The 25834-nt window shown below is 50.9% G+C and overlaps 1 protein-coding gene and 3 non-coding genes across 4 annotated transcripts; all 4 read right to left on the reverse strand.

Annotated features, from left to right (window-relative positions):
• Positions 1 to 10625: 10625 nt before the first annotated feature.
• On the reverse strand, positions 10626 to 18121 carry RPL3 (ribosomal protein L3). Its single transcript, XM_049885203.1, has 10 exons — positions 18062 to 18121; positions 17014 to 17206; positions 15931 to 16099; positions 15149 to 15284; positions 13760 to 13946; positions 13015 to 13175; positions 12212 to 12313; positions 11851 to 11946; positions 11242 to 11361; positions 10626 to 10726 (listed from the first exon to the last, which is right to left on the reverse strand). Exons 1-10 carry the CDS (start codon positions 18062 to 18064, stop codon positions 10682 to 10684), a joined length of 1212 nt encoding a protein of 403 aa, XP_049741160.1. The 5' UTR covers positions 18065 to 18121; the 3' UTR covers positions 10626 to 10681.
• LOC126076599 (small nucleolar RNA U83B) lies at positions 13605 to 13699 on the reverse strand. The gene has a single exon (XR_007517530.1). It is a non-coding gene; the product is annotated as a small nucleolar RNA U83B (small nucleolar RNA).
• On the reverse strand, positions 15285 to 15339 carry LOC126076609 (small nucleolar RNA U82P). Its single transcript, XR_007517537.1, has one exon. It is a non-coding gene; the product is annotated as a small nucleolar RNA U82P (small nucleolar RNA).
• LOC126076589 (small nucleolar RNA SNORD43) lies at positions 17515 to 17579 on the reverse strand. Its single transcript, XR_007517520.1, has one exon. It is a non-coding gene; the product is annotated as a small nucleolar RNA SNORD43 (small nucleolar RNA).
• Positions 18122 to 25834: the final 7713 nt, after the last annotated feature.

The raw sequence follows: 25834 nt of genomic DNA on the forward strand, positions 1-25834 counted from the left end.
CCCTTCTACCTTCCAATCCCTCGCTGAGCACCTAAAGTGACTCCCAGGCAGCACAATTTACTGGGTGAGAGTGGGCGCCTCATACCCCCACAGGAGCCAGGTGGGAGTGAAACCCGGACGGGCAGGCAGGTGTAGAGGGTGTGAATGGGGAGCCGCTTCCCAGCTCCAGTCTGCTGCTGCTGCTGCTGCCAGACCTTCCTGTTTTCAAAAGAAGCTGGAAATTTGAGTGACAATTTTTAACACTGAGGGCCCTAAGCCTGCCGATTACCACCTCTGGCAAAGTGGATAAACTCAAGGACTTTGGTGTCAAGACCAGGAGGAAGCATTTCCTAGATGCATGACCACTGGGGAGTGAGCATCTCTCTCTGAGCCTGTTCTGTCGTCTGTGAAATGAAAGTAAATATTACCTTCTCACGTGGCTGTTCATGCGTTCAAGGAGTATTTACTGATGGGGGTATAAGCCTCGCCTCGAGACCCATAGGGAAGGAGCATACATCAGGCAATGACTCTGTTGCAGGAACTGGGCTGGGCAAGTCACCTACACGATCCCGTTTAAATCTCACTACAGCCCTGAGAGGCCCCTTCCCAGGCATCACACAAGATTCCAGACAGGGCACCAAGCACAGTCAGGAGGCTGGGCCACGCAGGCCCTGGGCAGGGTGATGCTGGGGTCCCAAAGGCTGAGGCACAGCCGCCAGCAACCAGGGACAATCTGGGAAGTAGACTGGGGCCAAATTGCAAGGAGCCTTGAATGCCACCTAAATTGCCTGACACATAGTAGGTGCTTAATACCTGTTGTTGATATGTATGGTATGAATGGATGTGCAATGTGGACCCACATGTGGAGCTATGGAAAGCCTTTGAGGAAGGACTGGCACAGCCTTTGATTGAGTGTATACGTAACTTGCTTAGAACAGAGGCTGACACCGAGGAAAAAAGAGTGGACTCCTGGGCGCTGTCCTGGATCTTCTCTTTGTCCGTCCAGGTCACCATCCTCCTCCCCATCCTGTGCCCGGGAAAATGACCTCTAGGGACTACATCAACCCAAGTCTTTTGCCTTTCAGCTTCCAGTTGGGCTCAGCCAATGGGAATCACCAGCAGGAAATCAGAAAGTTGGCCTAGTGGTACGCTGGTAAGTGTTTAACAACCAGCTCTCTGGAAGAGAAGCCCTAATTTGCAGTGTTTGCCAATTTTCCTGGTGTAAAGACTTCTACCATGGGTGGAGATGGAGGTGTTGTTTTTGTGTAGATGGCAAGGTGTGTTCACGGGCCCTGGGCCATGATGAAGACTGTGTGGTTATGTTGATAGGCAGCTGTGTTCACAGGCACTGGTATGTGGATGGACTGGTGTGTTCACGGGAGCTGGTGCCCCTCTGTGCTCCAGTCTCCTCGTCCATAAAACGGACGATAACTCTCCTGCCTCCTGTTGAAGGATTGTGTGGGATGAGGCACATCCACACCCGGCCCAGTGCCTAAAGGAGGTGAGTCTTCAATAACGACGGCCACAGTTGTCCTGGGGCCTGAATCCCTGCACTATGCCCCAGGCAGATGACCAGGCTCTGAGGAGTGGCATGGAAGCAGACATCTGGCCAGGCCTCACTGAGGGAGCCCATGGGGACAAGGTGGTGGCCAGTGTGAGGATGCGGAAGTTGGCGGGTCCGGCTATCTTTAGCGCCTTCTCTCACAGCAGTTTCCCTCTGCTCGGGCCGGGGGTTGGGGACCAGGCAAGGAGGGGCCACTTCTCCATAGTCACATGAAGCCTGGTGACCCGGAGGCCAGCTGTGGGGCTCAGAGCCCGCGGAGGGTGGGGGCGTTGTGGTACCCAGCTCCTCTGCCCCCAGCGGTGTGCTAGCAGCCTGAAGGAACATCCCCCACCACCCCGTCTACAAAGAAAGCTTGGGCCCGGTGTGAGCCCACGTGGGGATGGGAACGCTGCCACAGCTGCCGGGAAATGGGGTCCCTCCCCCTGCTCACCAAGAGCCTTCATGCCCTGCTCCCCGAGGGCAGTGCGTGCTGCGGTTAGGCGCTCAGTTTCTGGAGCCTGAATTGGAATCTCTGCTTCACCCCTCCCAAGAATCAGAACTTGATGCCATTACATAAGCTCTCTATGCCTCAATTCCCTTGTGAAAACAGGAGTGTTACGGAAGACCAGTTAATATGGCTATTATGCAAATTTACGCACCAACCACTAGGGGCAAAGATGAAGAGATAGAAGATTTTTCTCAGCTGCTGCAGTCTGAAATTGATCGAATATGCAATCAAGATGCATTGATGATTACTGGCAATTGGAATGCAAAAGTTGGAAATGAAGAAGAAGGATCAGTAGTTGGAAAATATGGTCTTGGTGATAGAAACAATGCCAGAGATAGAATGATAGAATTTTGCAAGACCAACAACTTCTTCATTGCAAATACCTTCTTTCACCAACATAAACGACCTCGCCAAATGGAACACACAGAAATCAAATTGACTACATCTGTGGAAAAAGATGTTGGAAAAGCTCAATATCATCAGTCAGAACAAGGCCAGGGGCCGACTGTGGAACAGACCATCAATTGCTCATATGCAAGTTCAAGCTGAAACTGAAGAAAATCAGAGTAAGTCGTCCACAAGGGCCAAAATATGACCTTGAGTATATCCCACCTGAATTTAAACCATCTGAAGAATAGATTTGATGCACCGAACACTAGTGACTGAAGACCAGATGAGTTGTTCAAGGACATCATACATGAAGCAAGCAAGAGGTCACTGAAAAGACAGGAAAGAAAGAAAAGACCAAGATGGGTGTTAGAGGAGACTCTGAAACTTGCTCTTGAGCATCGAGCAGCTAAAGCAAAAGGAAGAATTGATGAAGTAAAAGAACAGAACAGAAGATTTCAAAGGGCCTCTCGAGAAGACAAAGTATTATAGTGACATGTGCAAAGAGCTAGAGATGGAAAACCAAAAGGGAAGAACACGCTTGGCGTTTCTCAAGCTGAAAGAACTGAAGAAAAAAATCAAGCCTCGAGCTGCAATAGTGAAGGATTCCATGGGGAAAATATTAAAGACACAGGAAGAATGAAAAGAAGATGGAAGGAATACACAGTCATTATACCAAAAAGAGTTAGTCGATGTTCAACCATTTCAAGAGGTAGCACGTGATCAGCAACTGATGGTACTGAAGGAAGAAGTCCAAGCTGCTCTGAAGGCATTGGCGAAAAACAAGGCTCCAGGGATTGACTGAATATCAATTGAGATGTTTCAACAAACAGATGCAGCGCTGGAGGTGCTTACTCGTCTATGCCAAGAAATATGGAAGACAGCGTCCTGGTCAACTGACTGGAAGAGATCCATATTTATGCCTATTCCCAAGAAAGGTGATCCAACCAAATGTGGAAATTATAGAACAATATTATTAATATCACACACAAGGAAAATTTTGCTGAAGATCATTCCAAAATGGCTGCAGCAGTATATCGACAGGGAACTGCCAGAAATTCAAGTTGGTTTCAGAAGAGGATGTGGAACCGGGGATATCATTGCTGATGTCAGATGGATCCTGGCTAAAAGCAGAGAATACCAGAAGGATGTTTACCTGTGTTTTATTGACTATGCAAAGGCATTCGACTGTCTGGATCATAACGAACTAATGATAACATTGCGAAGAATGGGAATTCCAAAACACTTAGCTGTGTTCATGAGGAACCTTTACATAGATCAAGAGGCAGTTGTTCAGACAGGACAAGGGGATACTGATTGGTTTAAAGTCAGGAAAGGTGCGCGTCAGGGTTCTGTTCTTTCACCATATCTGTTTAATCTGTATGCTGAGTAAATAATATGAGAAGCTGGACTATATGAAGAAGAACGGGACATCAGGATTGGTGGGAAACTCATTAACAACCTGCATTATGCAGACGACACGACCTTGCTTGCTGAAAGTGAAGAGGACTTGAAGCACTTCCTAATGAAGATCAAAGACCACAGCCTTCAGTATGGATTATACTTCAACATAAAGAAAAAAAAAATCCTCACAACTGGACAAATGAGCAACATCATGATAAATGGAGAAAACACTGAAGTTGTCAAGGTTTTCATTTTACTTGGATCCACAATCAACAGCCATGGAAGCAGCAGTCAAGAAATCAAAAGACCCATTGCATTGGGTAAATCTGCTGCAAAGGACCTCTTCAAAGTGTTGAAGAGCAAAGATGTCACCCTGAAAACTAAGGTGTGCCTGACCCAAGCCATGGTATTTTCAATCACACCTCATATTCATGTGAAAGCTGGACAATGAATAAGGAAGACCAAAGAAGAATTGATGCCTTTGAGATGTGGTGTTGGCGAAGAATATTGAATATACCATGGACTGCCAAAAGAACGAACAAATCTGTCTTAGAAGAAGTGCGGCCATAACGCTCCTTAGAGGCAAGGATGGCGAGACTGTGTCTTACATACTTTGGACATGTTGTCAGGAGGGATCAGTCCCTGGAGGAGGACCTCATGCTTGGCAGAGTACAGGGTCAGTGGAAAAGAGGAAGACCCTCAACGAGGTGGATTGACACAGTGGCTGCAACAATGAGCTCAAGCATAACAGCAATTGTAAGGATGGCGCAGGACCGGGCAGTGTTTCGTTCTGTTGTGCATAGGGTCGCTATGAGTCAGAACCGACCCGACGGCACCTAACAACAACAACACTGGATTGAATTGTGTCCCCACAAAGTGTGTTATGGAGTCCTGGTGACCTAGCAGTTAAGAGCTCAGCTGCTATCCAAAAGGTCTGCAGTTCAAAGCCACCAGCTGCTCCTTGGAAATCCCATGGGGCAGTTCTACTCTGTCCTATAGAGACACTATGAGTCAGAACTGACTCAAGAGCACCTACCAACAACAACAACAAAATGTGTTGGAATCCAACCGCTATACTTGCAATGTAATGTAGTGTAAAGCTTGTCTTCCATGATACAATCTAATGTTACATAAACAATGTGTTGAGGTCATACCAGTGGAGGGTACGTACTAAACCTACTCACTTATGAGTTATAAAAAACAGCAGACTAGACACAGAGACACACAGAGACACAGCGGAAGACAAGTGACATGTGAGGACAACCTACAAGCAAAAGAACATCAAGGATCGCCAGCAGACACCAGAATCTAGGAAAGAGGCCACAGAAGGATCAACAGGGCTGAGACCCTGATCGGGGCTGCTAGCCTCCAGAACTGTGAGAACGTTAAGTTTCTGATCTTTAAAGCCAGCCCCTTGTGGTATTTCTGTTACAGCAGCACTAGGAGACTAAGGCAAGGAGGGATACTAACAGTCCTGACCTCACAGGGCTGTTAGGACCATTCAGCACGTCACAGTATGTGAAGGGCCTGGCAGAGCACATTCTAGCTGCGTGACCCCAGAGGAGCCTCTGAACCACTCTGGAGCCCATTTTCCCCATCTGTGAAACGGGAATAGTGGCTGCAAGGCTTAAATTAGGTAACTCTGGAAGGGTCTAGCATGTCTCCTTTGTAGTACTCAATAAATAAGTTCCCCACTTCTCTTTTGAGTCAAAATAAGCTTCGTAGTCCCCTAGTAGCATAGTGCCAGGATTAAGGGGTACCTGGGCTCAAATCCCAGCCCTACCACTTATAAACTGTGTGCCCTTGGGGCTCTATGAGCTTCAGTATCTTCATCCGTAAAATGGAGTAACAATAGAGCCCGCCTCAAGGGATAGCCCAGAATATTCTGAGTTAGTATACGTAAACAATTCTTCTTCGAAGCAAAGATAGCGAGACTTCCATGTTACATATTTTGGACATGTTATCAAGAGTTACCAATCCCTGGAGAATGACATCATGCTTGGTAAAGTAGAAGGTCAGTGAAAGAGAGGAAGACCCTCAACGAGATGGATTGACACAGTGGCTGCAACAATGGGCTCAAACATAGCAACAATTGTGAGGATGGTGCAGGACTGGCAGTATTTCATTCTGTTGTACAAAGCGTCATCGCTATGCGTTGGAATCGACTCGGTGGCACGTAACAACAACAACAACATACGTAAAGTACTCAGAAAAAGACCTGATTTGGAATAAGGTATTCACTGTTATTACCACCTGCCAGCCCCGGCACTGCCCTCGGGAATCCTTCGAAGTTAATGGACCACAGATTATGTGGGCGAGAGATGCTGAGGTTGGGCCCTGGGCAGTGTTGAGTGGGCCCAAGGGGCCGATGGATGCTGAGAACCTGGTGGTGATTCCAACATTTAATGGGCCTAGTGTGTTCACGGGCCATGGAAGGTTCCTGGGTGCTGCCTCCCTCACCCCTGGGCCCATGGATGCAGCTTTCCTGCCCACCATGAGGGTCAGGTCAAGCCTCTCTCCTCTCAGCCGTTATCTAGGGCTCCTAAGCCTGCTCCTAGAAGGTAGGGGGAAGGCTACTGGGGTTCCTGGAAGCGAGCCAGGCAGCTAGACTGGGAGAGGGGACATGACAGTAGAGAGGTCCAGCAGCAGGACATTGCATGGAGGGTGCAGGACCCTCAGAAGGTTCTGAGCAGAGAAGCAGCTGAGAACTGACGGGAGAGGCTGAGGCCACGGGAGTGAGCATGGGTACATGGCATGGGGGAACAGAGGGCCAGCAGTGCCGCCCTGCTGGAAGAGCTGTCCACTAGGACCCAGAGGAGAGAGAGACTTTGGGATGAGCCCAACTGCCCCCCTCTATCCCCCACAGCCACCTCCAGGTGAGCTCAGTGAAGTCACCAGCTCTGTCACTCCTTTTAAGGCAATGGTGTCTCCCGCCACTTCCCTGTCCCCACTTGCTCAGAAATTCCCAGCAGGTTTTTTCTGCTTTTTCAGGAGGAATGGAATGAGGCTCCTTGTTCTGTTACCACAGGATTCCAGCAAGGCCCCGTCGGGGGATTCTGGTGAGAGGGAAGCAGGAGACGTTCCCTCAGAGACCAGCACAAGCATGGACTGCAAGGCACGTGGCCCGCTGCCCCACCCCCCCACTCACAGAGCACCCACGACCCCTGAGACCCATGCTGAGACACACACACAGACACAGGCAGAGTCGCAGGGACACAGGAGCCTGCAACACACACTTGTGAGCTTCTACAATATGCTGGGCCCTGTGCTAGGAAGGCCTAGGGAATTCTGGTAACAAGGCAAATGAGCAGAGCCCCACCTCATGGAGCTTACATTATACACAGACCTTCCCCTGGGGTACAACCTCCCTCAGGAGCTCAGACCAGAGCTCAAAAGCTTTTCCACCTCAGGGCCTTTGCACCTGCTATTCTGTCTGCAGGGGCGGAGGGGGGCATGTTCTCCTCATAGAGATTCTTCACCAGGCTGGATCCTTCATACCCGCAGGTCTCAGCAAGGCCTCCCTGCTCCTTCCACACCTCTCCACTGGACTCTAGCGGCCTGTGTAACACCCATCACTCCTAAAATGGTCTTATTTACCTGTCTACTTACAAGCATATTCTCTGCCCCCCTAACTAGAACATAAGCTCTGTAAGTGAAGGGACTTTGTCCGGGTCTCCACTGTTTTCCTAGGACCCGGAGTGTGCCGGAGTATACTGAGCAGACATTTCTCGAATGAATGAGAGAATGAATGATAATCACAAGACAGTAGCCCTGTATGCCTGCCATCACCCTGGGCCAGCTTTCACGTCCATCCCTCCTCGGTTGTCACAGCCACCACTGAGGTGGCCACTGTTGCCATTTCAGGAGACGAGGCTGAGACTCAGAAGTGTTGTGGGATATGGGCCATCCCACTCGCCAGGACACGGCCCAGGAGAGGAGGGGAACGCGGGGATGGTCGACAGCCAAGGACTCAGCCTCTGGGAACAAGCCTGACCAAGGGGCTTCTGTGTACATGTCATGCATTTGGGGACATATTTGGGTAAGGCCAATGTCTGCCTGTGCCCTGTGGGCACATCTATGCTGCTGGGTGTGTGTGTCTTCACCTGCTCTCTTCTGCCCCTAGGGGGCATATGTCCCCTGGATCCCGGGTCCCCAGAGTCATCCTGGCCACCATCCTGAGCACAAAGCCTGGATAGGAAGTGAGGTCTGGCCAGGACTCCTCTGACTAGCAAAGCCTTTCCTCTCCGCGTCGGGCAGGCAGCTGGGCTCCAGGCCCCGCCTGAGGGTGAGGGGTGGCCCACAGTACAGAGGCTGGGACAGGGAATGGGTGTGGATGCTGCCCAGCTCAGGATCCCCTCCAGGTCCTGAGAGACTGACAGAGGCTGCCCTGGGGCAGAGCAGGGATCAGGGATCAGGGTCCCATGCCTGGCTGCCAAAGAATCCCTACAGGGCATCGATTTCCCTCGTACAACTGGCTTTTCCCTCGCCTCCCAGGGCTGTGGGCCTTCCAATATCTTGGTGAAGAATCTCAGCCCAGGTCAAGCCCTTCCGCTGTCCTGTGAGTGGCTGGCCCAGCCCAGAGCTGTGCACTCTCGCCCCCTGGTGGCTCCGTCCTGCAGTGCAACTCCAGCCACTCCAGCAGAGGATGGAGGAGAGGATGGGAGGGAAGCACGGGGCCCCTCGCCCATCGCAGACCCCCAAGCCAAGGGGTCCTTCTGCAGCTCAGAGCTGAGCCTTACAGCCTGGTTCTTCAAGGCCAAGCCCACAGAGAAGGCTCCCTGCAGGTGGTGAGAACCCCTGCCTGGGCACCCTGGCTCTGCCTCAAAAACCACAGCAACCAGACACCTCCTCCACCGGCCTCGATGACATTGGACATTCTACAGCCTCACCCCACTTACGCTCCCAAGCTGAGTGGGAATGGGGGAGCAGTGGGGCCATCTCCCCAGTCAGTGGTCTTCTCTCCTAGCTGTAACATCATAGAGGGCCATCCCAAGCCATCACTGCCCCTAGGCAGAGGTCTCCATTCCCTCCCTCGTGGACCATTGATGGGGACCTGCTGACCCTGTGGTGGGATGGGGAATCAGAGGTGCTCCAGCATGGGGATACCCGCCCTTACGTAGCTCTCTGGGGCCGTACAACGTGACCCAGGAAGATAATCAAAAAACATGAAGAGAGAGGCGTTCGTGTGGCATCTAGATGTGCTCCAGATCTGGTCCCGAGTGGTCACTGGGAACAGCCAGCAAGGTGCCAAGCAAGGAAATTGGAATTTATTGAACATCTACTAAATGCCAGAGGGCAACCACAAGTGGCTGAGGGACTCCCAGCCAAAGCACCTCTTTCACAGCCATCAGCCAGTAGTCGTCTGCATGGAACCTCCAGTTTTACAGAGACCAGGCAAAAAGGCCTGGTGATCCACTTCTGAAAACCAGTGAAGATCTTACGAATCACAGCAGTCCAATCCACAGCTGAACACGGCGATGGCACAGCACTGGGACACACTCACTCGTCGTGCATGAATCGGAGGCAGCTACCACCACCATTAAATGCTAAGAACTGTGTTGGGGGCTTCAGCAAGGCCAGTTCAGGTGGGCTCAAGTGTGTATCAGAGAGCCCTGAGCTTCTCTGCAGGTCCACCTGCAGGGGGCTGCGGAAGCTCCCAGCCCAGCATGGACACACAGCCCGCCCCTCCCAGAACCCACAGGGCAGGGGTACAGGCTCATCAGGGCTCCACTGTGTTTAGCTCCTGCATGTGCACCCTCACCTGTGCCATGAAGGACACACAGCCTGCCCCTCCTAGAACCCACCCAGCAGGGGTACAGGCTCATCACTGCTCCACTGTGCTAGGCTCCTCTGTGTGCATTCTCATCTATACTGCGAAGCTGAGCCCTTTTCAATGTAAACACTCCAGAATGTTTTCCTATTTGCTCCAGGTGCTGTGCAGGACTCTGCAGGACCCAGAACAGGCAGCACTTAAGCTTGAAGCCACCACACCCTCCTGTGCCATACCCCCTCCCACCACCTGCCCTCCAGGTCCGATATCCACTGCCAGGTTACAGAACCTGCTAGGGTGCCAACCCACAGCAACCCCGCATACAGCACAATACTGCCAGCCCTGTGCCATCCTCCCCGTGATTGCTGTTTGAGCCCACCATTGCAGTCACTGTGTCAACACATCGTTCAGAGCCTTCCTCTCTCACTGACCCCCCTACCAGGGACTGGTCCCTTCTGATAACATGCCCAAAGTTTGAGTCCAAATCCCACCATCCTATCTTCTAAGTATTCTGACTGTACTTTCAAGACAGATTTGTTCACTCTTCTGTAATACCACAGCATATTCAATACTCTTTGCCAACACCATAACCCAAAGGCATCAATCCAGTGTTCTTTATTCATTGTCCAGCTTTCCCACTCAAGAGGCAATTGAAAATCCCATGGTTTGAAGTGACATTTTTGCTTTTGAACACTTTAATGTCTTCTGCAGATTGGCCCAAAACAATGCTTAATCTCAACTGCTGCTTCCACGGGTGTTGATTCAAAAGGACCTAACAAGCCTTAACTGGAAGCCGCCCCTGCCTGGATTAAGGGAACCCACAGTAGGCCTGCCCTGCTGTGCTCATGCCATCACCTCCTCTCCATCTCCACAGCACCCTGTGCAAACAACCCGCTGCCCGAGGCAGGGGCAGACCACGGTTTGCCAAGGCTCACATCCCCCCACCCCATCCAGTCCAGGTGTAGCTGAGGGAAGCACCCCTGTACTGTCTCTGCCTTCTCAGCTTCCCTGGACAAAAGGTTAAGACACAGGTGTCACTGGAAAATAACTTTTATTGAGACCCCACCAGCTGCACCATCTATTCCTGACATCAAGCTCCTTCTTCCTTGGCAATTCTGTCTTTCTTAAGTGGTCCCTGTGGAGAGAGGTGCAGAGGGGTTAGGATTAGGTGGAGGAACGTGGCCAGTGACAAACACCCCGCCCTAAAACCCACTGTGATGGAGTCAACTCCAACTCAGAAACCCTTTAGGACAGAGAGAACTACTGCACAGTTTCCCAGGCTGTGCTCTTTCCGGTAGCAGACTGTCATCTTTCTCTTGTAGAAGCAGCTGACAGATTTGAACACCTGGCCTTTCAATTAGCAGCCATGTGCTTAACCACTGCACCACCAGGGCTCCTTACCCGACCCTCTTGTGTGCCATCGAGTCGATTCCGACTCACAGAGACCCTATAGGACAGAGTAGAACTGCACCATTCGGTTTCCAAGGAGTGACTGAGATTCGAACTGCCAGGAGGCCAATACTCTAGGTCAATCTCCAGACACAATGCTGCCTGACCCTTCCCAAGACCCGCAGAGCCAGCCCAGCTGCTTCAGTCTGCCCAGCTCCCCCAAAGACTGATGGGGGCCCAAAGCAGGCTACATCAGCTCACCATGAACGCCTTCTTCTCCTCCATAGTCTGGAAGCGGCCATGGCCAAACTTGGAGGTGGTGTCGATGAACTTGAGGTCAATCTTCTCCAGAGCCCGGCGTTTGGTCTGTACCAGCAAGGACTGTGGGACAAGAGGCACTTATAAAGAGCCAGGCCTTTCTCAGTGTCACATTAAGTCACGACCCACCCACCACCTCTGGAGACATTAAGATCCACTGGGTCTGCTGAGTCAGGGAACAAGACCACCCCATCTGGAGTAAAGGCTCCTCCCCACTCTTCTCCCAGGCACCTCCTGATCCGAGGCCAGAAGGTACCCAGCTCCCACATGCCAAGAAACACTCTCTGCCACCAGGCAACAAGGATGCATGTGAACAGAGGCAAACAGCCCCACCGGGCCAGACTGGGAATTTTCTCCTCCCGGGACTTCAACGCAGTGGCAATACCCTCCTCCTTCCTTCCAACTCCCCTGCAACAAGACTCCCAAAGAAGGCCTGTGTGTCTGGGGCCCACGTTCTCAGTCTGTTTAACCTCTCTGCATGGGAGTCAGCCCCTTGCTGAAGGGTCCCAGTCACAGCACCCTGCCCACGCAGCCAGGAGGGACCAGCCTCACCTTGCGGAGAGTAAGCACTCGCTTCTTGGTTCCCACCACACAGCCTTTCAGCATGACAAAGTCGTTAGTCACTTCACCATAGTGGACAAAGCCACCCTGTGAGAAAAAGCCAGGGGGTCAACAAAGGTCTCAAACGTGGGGACCAGAGACAGGTAAGACCAATAACCCACAGGCAAGTTAAGGTGTGCCACAGGAGTACACAGCAGGCGCCTTGGCTGGATCGGCTAGTGCCTCTGCAAACAGCCCCCACGAATCACAGGCCCCCGAAGCACCTGGCTCCCCACCCCACAGGCCACTCAGCGAGGCCCCACAGGGCAGGCCGCATACATCAGAGACTTGGCGGAGACAGCTCATTGCTCACCAGAGGATTGATGCTCTTGTCAGACAAATCATAATCGGTGGAGGCATTGTTTTTGATCAGTTTGCCATCCTTGATAAGGTAGCCCTGGCCAACCTTGTAGATCTAAACAGAAGAAGTACATGTGAGCAGAACATTCAAGACAGGGAAACTGGGCAGGGAGCCAGCCTGGGAGGCCCAGGGAGGCACGTAGCCTAGACAGGGCGGGGGGAAGGGTCGAGGAACTCCCCGTGCTTGGTGGAGTAGCGGGTCAGCAAAGAGGAAGACCGGAGACGAGATGGCCTGACAGTGGCTGCAACAATGGGGTCAAACACGGCCACGACTGTGAGGATGGCGCAGGACTGGGCAGTGTTTCATTCTGTTGTACAGAGTCGTTACCAACCCGGCAGCACCTAACAACTCCGACACACCACTAGGCTGGCCTGCAATGGACTCTAGGAAGGCAGCTGTAGCCTCAGTCCTAGGTGGAGTCAAGGCACCAGAGATGCCCAGCCCATAGTTCATAAGGGGCCTGGACCTGACTAATGACACTGTTGTATAACTCAGAGATGCCTTAACCTCTTCTCCCTGGGCAAGCCAAAGGTCAGCCACACCAGACTTCCTGAAGGATGGGAATTCACAAAGTGCCTTGACACCAAGAGCCAGAATTGCCCTTTTCAGATGAGTGATTTAAGTCCACGTGGTACCAGAAGTCAGAATAGGGCTGAAACAGACTGGAACCCCACCCCCCACTGCCCCAACTGCCAATCCTGGGATTGTCTTTCCCTGCCCAGGGCTGCCATCCTCAGTTGACAAATCTCCCTCACCTTCTTGTTGATCTCAGTGCGGTGATGGTAGCCCTTCTGCCCGGCACGTGCCACAGAGAACGCCACACGGGCAGGATGCCAGGCCCCGATACAGGCAACTTTGCGCAGCCCTCGGTGGGTCTTGCGGGGTAGCTTCTTGGTGTGCCAGCGGCTGGTGACCCCTGGAATGGACGCAAATTGCTGTCACTGAGTGCACCATCAGAGGTGTGCACCTCACCCCGCTGGCCCTTCTGTGGTGAATGCCCATTTGTGTTCTTGAGTTTGAGGTGCTAGTACAGTGTGTTCAACATTGAAACAATTACCACCCAATGATAAATAAATGAGGCACAAACACAGGTAGATTCAACCAGCGTCACACTCAAAGCCTCAGTGCCTCTCCTTAGAGCTGTATCGTAAGCTACAAATCCGGGCAAGAGCAAAGCCTTGGAGAAGCAATCCTGAACCAGATTGTGCATGCAAGCATTGAAACCCATTAACAATGTGGTTCACTGACGACAGAAGTACCTAACCTTCAACTTTTGCAGTGCCTGCAGACAGTAGGGGTTCACGTGTACAGCAGCCCCACCACCCCAGCCATCTCTGCCCACATGGCTGTTCTCAGAAGGAAGGCAGCAAGGAACGTTTCCGCAGTCTTGACTCAGGCGCTGGGCACAGCGCTCATTCCACAGCCTCATCACTGAACAGCTGGGCCTGACATCACTTACATTAGAGGGTAAACCAGAGACTCAAGACCCACAAACCTCACCTTTGTAGCCTTTGCCCTTGGTCACCCCGATGACGTCAATCATCTCGTCCTGGCCAAACACCTGGCTCACAGGCACCTGCTGCTCCAGCCTCTCACGGGCCCAGTCCACCTTCTCGGCCACTGTGCCTCCATTCACCTGGATCTCCATCAGGTGGGCCTTCTTCTGGCGCAGGGGAAGCAGGCGCATCTGGGAGAAGAAATGATGCTTAACTTCCCTGGACTTGAAGTGCCCCTCACATGGCAGAAGGGCTGAGGCATGCGGTCCGCTGTCAAGGTAAGCAAGGTCCCTCTGAACGTCATTCAGGTTTCCCCACCGGCAAAAGAGAAGGACTGCCATGTGTTAACTCCCCACCAGGTTCAGTTCTCCTTTCAAATCTGGTGTCTGACCCAGGGTCAGAGACACGGGGCTCACGCCAACCAGGCAGATCTGACCAGATCCTGTGACCAACTCATCCACTGTTCCTTCTGGCGTGGCCATCTAGCCTTACAACCCACTCTGACATGGAGAAGATAATACAGCAAACAACCAAGATCACAGGCTGATCACACAACTAAAGGAGAAAACGAACTTAACCACAAAGCTCGCAAAGTTGCCCAAAAAAACCTTCCTCATTCAGTGACAGAAACATGCTACAAACCTGTGGCCACTAGCCACAGGGCTACTGAATGTACAAAACGTGGCTAGTGAAACCGACTAAATCCTTAGAGCTATAAAGCAGCCCGTGGCCACCATGCTGGACGGCACAGAGCTGGGCATTCTGGGGTCAGGAGCAGTTTACCTGCCTGGCTGAGCAGGGGTCTCAGAGGGCAGCAGTGTGCAGGGAGGCCAAAACACTCAGTGAAAAATGGAAATATTCATTCTATTCAGGCAACCGATAGGCATGGCTCCTAGCAGTCAAAATCCCTAACAGCCAGCCTCTGACCACCACTCTTTCAAGCAAACATTATACAATACTAAGTCACCAGGCCAAAGAATTTTCCTAAAAACGGGTATGACTTCCCTACTTAAGAGCCAACAGGGACACAGTGCCCTCTGCTGGCAACAGAAAAACCTAAGCACCAGATATGGGGGACTGGACGCATTCTGAAGCCACTGTCAATCAAGTGGCCCCAGAAGCCCAGGGAGTTACTGGACTGTGCTGCTGTGTAACCAACCTCAAGCTGCTCAGTGGCCTGTCTCCTCCACTCGGAGGTTAATGCTTACGAAACCTGAAAGCAGCAGTCTTATCCCTGCCCTGGATCCTGAGGCTTAGCAATTATCAGTTTGAGCTCATGATGAACCCACAAGATCACAGCCACCAGAAGGTGGCATCGCACACGCAGGTTGCCTCAGGAGACAAAGGGGCAGCCAGTCAAGTCACCCTCTGGGGCACCACCACAGGTGCTCACCTGGGTGTGGGCGATGACGCGGATGACCTGGCAGTACCTCTTCATGCTGCTGAAGTCCTTCTCCAGCTGCTTCTTGCCGTCATCATCCTGCCACTTCTTGCAGTACTTGGTGAAAGCCTTCTTCTTGGACTTATGCCTTCAGGAGCAGAGCAGAGTTGGGGAGGGGGCCGGGCACAGGCCTTCATCAACCCCTCCGAGGAAGGGTGAGCGGAAGACACACTGGCACCAGGCGGGGACGGGGCTCATTGCCGGCTTCTAAGGAGCCTTTTCCACCGGCAAGCGGAGCCTGGATGGAGCTCATCGGGCAGAGCCGAGCGGAGCTGAGCAGAGGTCCACAAGTTAATGGAAGGCATGCCATTCGGAACACACACGCTAATTCTTGCTCCAATCTAGCCACTCACAGGGTGCTACAACACCCCATGGTGTTCCTCAGAGGGAGGGAGGCAAATGGAAAACTCAAGCAGGTCCAGAGACCGTGGTCAGACCCCATCTCCAGGCAGGATGGCCGGGGTGGAGATGTCCTAGCTCCTCTCCCGTTCCTACAGCTGGGGCTCTCAAACTTTCCCAGCAACCAAGTGTCCTCAGCCCCAAGCCCAACACCCAGCATCTTGAAAACAAGAGCTTTGCTCCCAGTTCAGGAACCCAGTGGCCCCTCCAGCCCATCTGTCCCCAAATACTATTCTTAAAGCAGCAATTAAAATGGGGCCAGAGCGGCCCTTCCTCTCTGAGCACAGGACTCTCCCTTCTCTGCAGCCCCTAACCTCAACAGCCCTCCTCCTCACCAGTTCTTGTAGAAGCGTCGTTTGCACTCATCGCTGATATGCTCGGCAAAGACGGTCTTGAAGGTCCGGAGACCTCGAGGAGTTTCCACGTAGCCCACGATGCCTACCACCACCATGGGTGGCGTCTCCACAATGGTCACGGCCTCCACCACTTCCTTTTTGTTCACCTCTGCAAAGAAACCAGGCTGTCAAGACTCAACTGGCCAAGTCCACTATTCAAAAGAGGGTACGGTATTTTGTAGAAAAATAAGTAACGGTAACCACTTTATATAAGTGCGTGTCAAGCAGGAGAATCATCAAAACACAGGTTAGTGGGCAGAAGAGAAACCCATACAGAACACCTGCACTCAAAACCAGTGTCACTTAACATGTCTCGGTCTGCAGGAGTCTGCATTTTTAACGCCACTGCATTTTAAGGCCAGCCAAAGACCAGTCTGTTTTACATTTCCCCAGTGTTCCTCTCCTCTTGTTACCTGAACAATACTCCTAAGTACTGCAGCTGTAACTCGGCATGGCAAACGACAGACGATATTACCACCTGCTGTTAATAAGAGTCCTTGGGTGGCGCTAACAATTAAGTGCTTCAATACCAGCCCCAAGGTTGGCAGTTCAGTCTCGCCACCCAGAGGCACCTCGGAAGACAGACCTGGTGTCTCCAAGATCACAGCCTTGAAAACTCTGAACAGCTGTAGTCTGCACACACGGGGCTGCTGAATTGGAAATCAACCCGATGGCAATATTAGTACCTACCATGGCTCACTACCAGTGCTATGGTCTTCTACTTTGAATTTCACCCTAACACGGGGGACTTCTTGGTGAGGCAAAAATTTATGCTCAGATAAGTGCTCCCGCCAAAATAAACGCAGACAGTTCCTCTTAAAGCCTCACCCACTCCAATCTCAAAACTAGCGCACTTCTCTGCCTTGTAGCTCTTGACCGACACGCTCACATCACGTTCAATTTCAATCAACAAGCCTAGAACATGCTCTTGAAAGGGTTCTGACAAGCTACACGTTCCCCATTCCCCTTCGGAGTCTGCCTGACTCCTACCCACCCCAATATGAAACGTATAGGTGTACATACTGGATCCTGGCCTATCGACCTCCCGCACGATGTGGGTCATGCCAGCCTTGTAGCCCAGGAAGGCCGTGAGGTGGACAGGCTTGGAGGTGTCATCTTTGGGGAAGCTCTTCACCTTCCCGCGGTGCCGGCTGCTGCGCTTCCGAGGCAAGAAGCCCAGAGACCCGTGCCTGGGTGCAGAGAACTTCCTGTGAGACTAGGAGACAATGACAGACATTAACATTCAAACTTACAAGCAGCTCTCAGTTCTCTGGTTCCCTGCTACCCGGCTGAGAGTCTCATCAACGAGAATACTTAAGAAGGTTAATCATCTTTTTCTCTACCAGCCCATTTACTTGATGCACAGTAAGCCTCGTACAGATGGTTTCATAGATCAAGATTCCGACCGCAAGAAGACTTCAGGAGCTGGGTGGCTGAGCTACTGATAGGTAACGCCAGGTCTCCTCCCTCCAGCTCCCAAAGGAGCGAGACTGGTAAAGCAGGCCACTAGAGCTCGACAGAGCCCTATCAGAACATTGACAATCAGCACAGCGTTGTCTGTCCGCCCGTCAATAGGCTCATCATCTGTGGATTCTGAGAACTCTAGAGGCCTCACCAGAATTGTCCCAACCACTTCGGAACTGGGCCTCAACAACCCTCGCCCAAAGTCACCCCTCCAGCACCCTCCTGTAATCGCTACACCTCCTAGTTTAGCAAGTACTGAAAGTGGTGCCCCGCCTCTCTGACTCAAGGTCCCACCGATAGGCACAGGTACGGCCAGGTGAAGTGCTGATGGCCCCCAATCGCGATCAGCACTTAAAAAATGACGGGAAGAGCGGCAGGGTGTGGAACGTCGGGCCCAGTCAGGCCGCAGGCCCCGAGGCTCATCTTCCACGCGGCCATCTCCTCGGGCCTCGTCATTTCCAGAAATAGGCCTGACTTCGGATCCCACTGAGTACCTCCTGCTTCTAAAGCAGGGCCCAGGCGCCTGCTGAGTCCAGATGGCGGCGATTCGCCACGGATTCGGGGGCGAGGTGGCCGGCAGCCACACAGCCGCCATTACCCTACGTACCATTGCGCCGTCGAATCCTGCCGGTAGAGGCCGGCAGACGGTGGGCGCGCGGTATATAAAGCGTACATGGCCCCGCCCCTTCCGGCGTGCGAGCGCGCGCCCGCGGGGAACGTCCGGTCAGGGGGCGGGCACCGGCGCCACTTCCACGCATGCTCCTCCAGGTCTAGCATTCTTTCCGACCTAGACCTCAACTTCCGAGGCACGCATGGGAGTTTCTACGGCGAGTGGTTGGGTTCAAACTTGGTGAAGCGCTGCTGAGACGCAAGCAAGAGATTTACGATGCAACAGATTTACGGCGCTCGGCAGCAGCCAAATATGACAAAACGCGCTGTTACGCAGAAGAAAAATGGCGGCGTCGCTTATTTTCACGTGAGCTGCCGTGACCGCTGCAATTGAATAACCCTGCTATAGGCTTCGCTTCCAAGGCGCTTTAACACATGGCGAACCCCGTTTCAGTAGGTCTGCGTTGTTACCATTTTGCAAGTGAAGAAACAGGTTCAGGGGAGTGAAACAAGCTCCGCCGGTCTTACCAGCTCTTGAAAAGAAAGATTAAAACCTTGGTTTCCTGGGTCCCAACTCAGTGCAAAAATTGAGAGAATTCTTTTTTTAAGAATGCTTTTTCACGACACCAACTTGCCTTCTCTGAGTCCTGATTTTGGGCTCCCTCCCCCAAACCCCATCTCTTCCTGTCTTCCCGATCTGCAGCTGGAGTGGCCCGCGCTCGAGCTGAGGGTTTCCCAGGCGGCGAGCGGCGTCCGGTGTCTGCGGAACCGTCTCAGGACTTGGAGTCATGGCTCCAGCTGCCCGGCCTCGCAGAGCCGGGCCTGTGGGCCGAGAGGCTCAGCCCTCCCTGCCTTTCAGACCCCCTGCTTGAAAGGGCCCTCCCTCATCTCTCCCAAGGCCCCCGGGTCACTCCGCAAGCCCCTAACTGCTCTCCTTACCTCCAGGCTTGCTCCCTCCAAATCTTTCTTCGAATCAATCTCATCGTGTTACCTTCCGTGACTCCGGATTTCCTCAGGATTAAGCATTAAGTCCTGAGGCTGCCGCCCAAGGTTCTAAGCCCCCAGCCTCCTCACTACACACACGTTCACACGCTCCCCTATTGCCTTCCAGTTCCTCCATCCCATCCAGACATGTTCGATGATTCTGGGCCTAGTCTTTGCTCCCACCATTGTTTACAAACAGAAGAAATCCTCTCCCTTAATCTTCACACCATCCCTGAAGGGCAGCAAAGATAGAGATCCTCAATCACTTTCTGGAAACCTTTGGGGCCAGATGTGTTTCAAAAATCAGCACTTTTCAAGTTTACAAAAGGTAATATGGTGCACGGGTTGTATGTAATGTAATCGTACCAGTACTCTAATCAAACATATTAGTATTTCTGCAGGGAGACATATGAACATCCACAGGGGTGGGATAAATATAAATAGCCTCACATCAGCTCGAGGCAGGCTTCGCTGCTTAAAGCATTCTGGTCAGTTTAGATTTTGCCACTAAATAAGCCAAAAAAGGCAATTGTGGACCTGCACTGTCCCCTTTTGACAGAGAAAACTAAGCTTCAGGCAAAGGGGCTCATAATTTCACAAAAGTTACACAGTTAATAAAGGACAGCGCTCAGGTGTGTCTGACTGTAGGCTGAGTTTTCATGACATCTGCCTTAGTTATCTAGTGCTGCTATAACAGAAATACCACAAGTGGTTGGCTTTGACAAACAGAAATTTATTTTCTCACAGTTTAGGAGGGCAGAAGTCCAAATTCAGGATGCCATCTCCAGGGGAGGGACTTTTCTCTGTCAACTCTGGAGGAAGGCCCTTGTCTCTTTTGAACTTCCGCTCCTGGCAATCTTTGTGTGGCTTGGCATCTGTCTTCCCATATCTCTGCTTGCTGGATTGTTTAACCTCTTTTATATCTCAGAAGAGATTGGTTTAAGACACCCTAAACTAATACTGTCTCTAAAAGTAAATCATAACAAAGAAAATCCATTCCCAAATAAGTTTATAACCACAGGTATCAAGTTAAAAAACCCGTTGCTGTCAAGTCAATTCTGACTCATAGCAACCCCACAGGACAGAGTAGAACTACCCCACAGGGTTTCCAAGGAGCAACAAACTGCCAACTTCTTGGTTAGCAGCCATGGCTCGCCATAGCTCATAACGACAAACGTAGGAGTTAATATTTACAACACATATTTGGACACAATTTAATTCATAAAAACATTCAACACAGGGTTCAGTGACCTCCTTCCCAGAAAAGGAGCTCTGAGGTCCCGAGCCACTCATTCACTAAATAAATTAATTCTTACTGAAAGCCTGCTCTGGGCTGGGTACTATACCAGGTCCTGGAATACAGCAGGAAACAAGGTCTCTACTATTACAGACCAAATAAGACAGTTTTAATTTAAAAAGAAACAATACCCCTAAAGCAAACCTGGGCAAACTATTCTTTGCCAAAGGAATTCCCTCTTTCCAGTCAAGAGAGAAGCCAGCATCAATAGATATGCACTGTCATGCCCAGCTCACTGGGCTGTTGCCTTGGGCCCAGTTTCACCACCTGTCATATGAGTCATTCATTCATTCATTCAACAAATGTGTATTGAGCCTGCTCTACTTAGCCTAGTGCAGGGTTCTGGGACACAGAAGTGGAGCGGATGAGCCTCTGCCCTCCAAGAGATCAGTCTTCCTGTGTAATAGCTATCGATCAGAGTTCTGTGCAAAATAGGATTGAAATATGGAGGGAGAATTGGTAAATTTGTCCTGACTTGGGAAAGGATAACCTGGGAAAACCTGGGAAGCCTCCACTAAAGAAATGTTGTTTGAACTAGGTCTTGAAGGATTTCTATTTGTCAGGCAAAGAGGGCAGCTTTTCAGGGAGAGGGAACACTGTGTGTAAGGGCACAGAAGAAAAAAGGACAGTGACCTGCTCAAGGACTAGCTGTGATTTGGTGTGGCCAGAGAGTAGGGGACAGTGGCAGGTAAGCTTAGGAAGATGAGCGGAGTCCTAAAGGGTTGAAACTTCATCCTGAGAACAATAGAACACGCATCTGGCATTTTAGAAGAATGACACTCAAGGGCCAGCTGGATTGGGAGAGGCCTGTCAGCAGATGGGGACAGGGTGAATGGCCTTTTCATGATTCCATGCAAGCTGTCAGAGTGGGTTTGATGGTTAAAGATTGTGTGACAAATTGGCTGGGCCATGATTTTCAGTGGTTTGGCAGTTATGTGATGATGTAGTTTGCAAGTATAATAATGTAGTTTGGCAGTTATGTAATGGTGTAGTCATCCTCCATTTTGTGAGCTGATGTGAGCAGCCTATCAGATGAAAAGGGAGTTTCCTTGGGGGCGTGGTCTGCATCCAATATATGTAAACATTCTGTAAAGCTTATTCACTTGCTCTGGATCCTGCATCTGGCTTGTCATCGTCTGACCTCCAGTCCTGGGAACTTGAGCCAGCAGCCTGCTGTATTGCCTGCTGATCTTGGGTTCATCAGCCGCTGCAGCTACATGAGTCAGGAGAAGCCTCCAGCTTGATGCCTGACCCACAGACTTGGGACTTGCCAGGCTCTACAACCACATGAGCCATTTCCTTGAGGTAAATCTGTCTCTGTCTGCCTCTTTCTCTCTGTCTCTCTGTATCTGTCTATATATGTATGTATACACATACAAATGTATATATGTGTGTATATATGTACATATATATGCGCTTCACTGGTTTTGCTTCTCTAGAGAACACAGCCTGAGACAGTGACTTGGAAGAGGACACAGAAGGTGGCCATATAAAAGGGATGGAATCAGGAGGTGAAACGGTCAGGCTCTGAGGGCTGTTTTTATGAGGTAGGAGCAGTGAGGGCAAGAGGGTGTCCATTATGGGATATCGGGTAGATGGAGTTACCTTTAGAAGGGAGAAATCATTCATACATGTAGTTACGAATTCATTTATGGGGTTGTTATGGATTGAATTGTGTCCACAAAAATATATGTTGAAATCCTAACCCCTATACTTGTGGATATAATCCTGTTTTGGAATAGGGTTTTCTTTGTTATTTTAATGAGACCATATCAGTGTAGGGTGTCTCCTAAACCTAACCACCTCTGAGTTACAAAAAGAGCAGATTAGACACAGAAGTAGACAGGGGAAGACAGAGGCTGTCAGATGAGGACGAAGGCAAATCCATCTACACACCCAGGAACTCCAAGGATTGCCGGTTACCCGGCACGCGTCCACTATACGTTCTGTGAAACAGAACGTTACGTGATTTGACCGTTGTTCCAACACCACATCATATATAGGAGAGAGGCGCGCAGAACAGTCACTGGGCAGGGACTGCACGAGAACCTTGGCTGCTCTGCTGCAGGTCCTGCATGGTGGCTGCAGGTCTCAGAGAGCCACGTCCAGCCCCCACAGCGGCATGCACTGGCCGCCCAGCTCGCTACCTCCAGGCTCACTACTGACTCCTTCTAGGGGCGGATTATCCAATGAGCAAGGTAAGCATGGGCTTACTTGTACTTAGTTACTAATCTGTAGTGGACAATTTCACATTTTCACCACATCAAAGAATCTGCTTCTAGGTAGGGCTGGCATCTATCTCTCTCCCAACACCACAGCACCTTCTTACAGAATCAAAGATTCTTTTCAAAGAATCAAAGCTCCGGCAATGTCTTTGAGGTCCCTGTCTGAGGCAAGTGCAGTGGGACAGGCAGCCAACAGGACCCCCTCCCCCTCCTGTCCCAGAGCCGGGGCTGACACAGACAGGGAGAGCTAGTGAGAGACAGATAGGATCTACCTTACTTAGCAATGTACGTCTGCTATGTCCTGTTCCCCGATCAGAGTTTCTGAACTCCATTACAGTATAACCTTATGGGACCACAGACGTATATGCCGTCCAGCGTTGCCAAGTGGACATTATGGGATGCATAGCTGCACTGTTGTTGTCGTGTACCATTGAGTTGATTCCGACTCATAGTCCTATAGGACAGAGTAGAACTGCCCCATAGGGTTTCCAAGGAGCAGCCGGTGGATTCGAACTGCCCACCTTTTGGTTAGCTGCCTGAGCTCTTAACTACTTTGCCACCAGCGCTCCATACCTGCACTAGAAGCTGAAATAGACTAGGAAGGACATCCGCCTAGAGCCACACCCTGAATCCGGACTTCTAACCTCTCTGAACTGTGAGAAAATACATTTCTACTCTTGAAAGTAGAAACCCTGGTGGTGTAGTGGTTAAGAGCTGTGGCTGCTAACCAAGAGGTTGGCGGTTCGAATCCACCAGGAACTCCTTGGAAACCCTACGGGGCAGTTCTACTCTGTCCTATAGGTCGCTATGAGTTGGAATCGACTGGATGTCAGTGGTTATATGGGTTACTCTTTAAAGCCACCCACATGTGGTATTTCTGTTACTGCAGCACTAAGAATCTAACACAGGTATAACCATATCCCTCCTTCTTCCAAGAAGGGATCACAGGCTACATACCAAGATGTACACAACCCCACAAGATAAAGGGAAGGGAGGAAAGGAAATAAGTTAAAGCCAGAAGTGGGATCATACCAAAGGTACACATTTTAGATCTCTGTGTTTGTGCCAGGAGTAGTCCTCCCATTTGGTTCTGAGCCTCTGTGCAGTCAAATCAAAAAGGTAAACATTAGTAACATGATTCACAATTACCCGCCCATTGCCATCTAGTCTATTCCGACTCACAGCGACCCTGTCAGACAGGGTAGAACTGCCCCATATGGTTTCCAAGGCTATAAATCTTTACAAAAGCAAACTGCCACATCTTTCTCCCACGGAGCAGCTGGTGGGTTCAAGCTGTGGACCTTTCTGTTAGCAGCCAAGTTTAACCACTTACTCCACCAGGGCTCACAATAGCCTCATGATAAAAACAAACCACCCAAAACCAGGGACCAGAAAAAGCCCACGATGGCTGAAATAAAGCTTGAAAGACATTTGTCCCGGGGGGGGGGGTCCTCCTAAAGGGGCCAGAATGGGATGCAATGATGCCTGGAGCTTCATCCCACAGAGACCACACAACAGCGGTGTACAGTCAGTGGAAGCCAGTGAACTCATGGCAACACACCCAAGTGGCCGTAACAAGTGGCCAAAACAACCAATCATCTGGTTTAATCCAAAGATAAAATCCAGAGTCTGAAAAGAATTGGATTGACTTCATTGGTAAATGGTCCTGCATCAATACTACTTTTCAAAATGGAACTTCAAGGAAGCAGCAGAAGAAGGTCCAAGGTTTAGCTCAAACATTCTCTGCTGCCAGGTAAAACCAGGGGTGCTGATTCTAACCTCAGTGGGAGGTCAGGAGGGACTGAGAAGGAGCTGGGTTGGGGGAGGCTGAAGGCCAAGAGAGAAGAGCTGAGGGAAACTGCCTTGTCTTGACACTATTTAAATGTCCATCTCCCCTTCTAAGCTGGAAGCTTCACAATGATAGTCTTCTCTGCCCCGTTCCCCACATGCCCAGCGCCCAGCACAGAGCCTAGCACAGATGAGCCTCTGGGTCACGTTTGTGGGATAAGGGCATGGACATGGCAGGCCCAACCTAGAACATGACAATTTCACTTTCAAAAGTCACTTGCCTACAGCCAGACACCTCGTGGGATTTAGTTCCCTGGTTTGGAGGTTTAGGGTGGTGGTTTTCGGGCACATCCCATTTAATTCGTTAGTGCTTCTGTTCTGCCTCCTAGCTCGTTTCACAGTACCTGAGTTCTTAAAAGCTTGCAAGTCGCCATCCAAGGTACAACAATTGGTCTCTATTCACTTAGAGCAACAGAGAAAGAAGGATACTAAGGAATAGGAGGAGGAAACAGAATGGCTAATTGCCTTCAGGAACAACTGCTTCTTTGCCACGAGACCGGAAGAACTGGATGGTGCCCGCTACCATTACTGACCGTTTTGATCAAAGCGTCTATAGAGGGGTAATGTAGAACAGAATTTCAAATTTCCATGGATTCCAGACTTTCTGGAGCCATGGAGGCTGGATGAACCCCTGAACCTATGCCCCGAGATAATCTTTTAACCTTAAACCGAAAATATCTCCTGAAGTCTTCTTTAAACCAAAAATAGTTTAGTTTAACTAGTAAAGAATGTCTGCCTTGAGTGCTGAGCTCTTTTAAGATCTATCTATATGGGATCAAATTGACACAGCAACTCAGATACTTAGCAAACTTAGGAGGCTATAAGTTCATGCTAATGGGGGAGAAACAACTCAGAAAAGAAGGGTAAGAATATTTGCACAACCCAAAGAGTGTAATCAATGTCACTGAATTGTACATGTAGAAACGGTTGAATTCGTGTATGTTCTACTGTGTAAATTTTCAACAACAACAAAAATAAAATAAACTATTAAAAAAAGTCACCTGTCTTGCCCCCTTGAAGCAGTAATGCCCCCTCTTTGAACCTGAGCTCACCTCCTGGTCTTTTGTGCTGTCATTGATTGTTGCCAAACCTCCCAGGCCAGGTGAGAGGACGTTTGAGCCAGAGGGTCAGTTAATATGAGCTTGTGGCACGAGCTTAGCCTCATGCCCTCAGGGCGAAAGCCTGGGCACAAAGCCTTTGGGGCATGAAGGCCCCCATCCCTGCTCTTCCACCACTGGCTGCAGGGGTGATGCCCAGCAAAGTGGGAGCTGGCTGGGCAGGAGCGCCTCGCAGTGTCTGCCCCTGTTCCTGTGAAGCGTGCGCCTGATGAAGATCCACATGCTGCTGCCAGAGCCAGGGGCAGCCACAGTGGAAGGGGCTGCCTGCTGGCTGTCAGTCTGCGTGCTGGGCCTCTGCA

The sequence above is a fragment of the Elephas maximus genome, chromosome 4, assembly GCF_024166365.1.
Source record: "Elephas maximus indicus isolate mEleMax1 chromosome 4, mEleMax1 primary haplotype, whole genome shotgun sequence".
NCBI classification, from domain to species: domain Eukaryota; kingdom Metazoa; phylum Chordata; class Mammalia; order Proboscidea; family Elephantidae; genus Elephas; species Elephas maximus.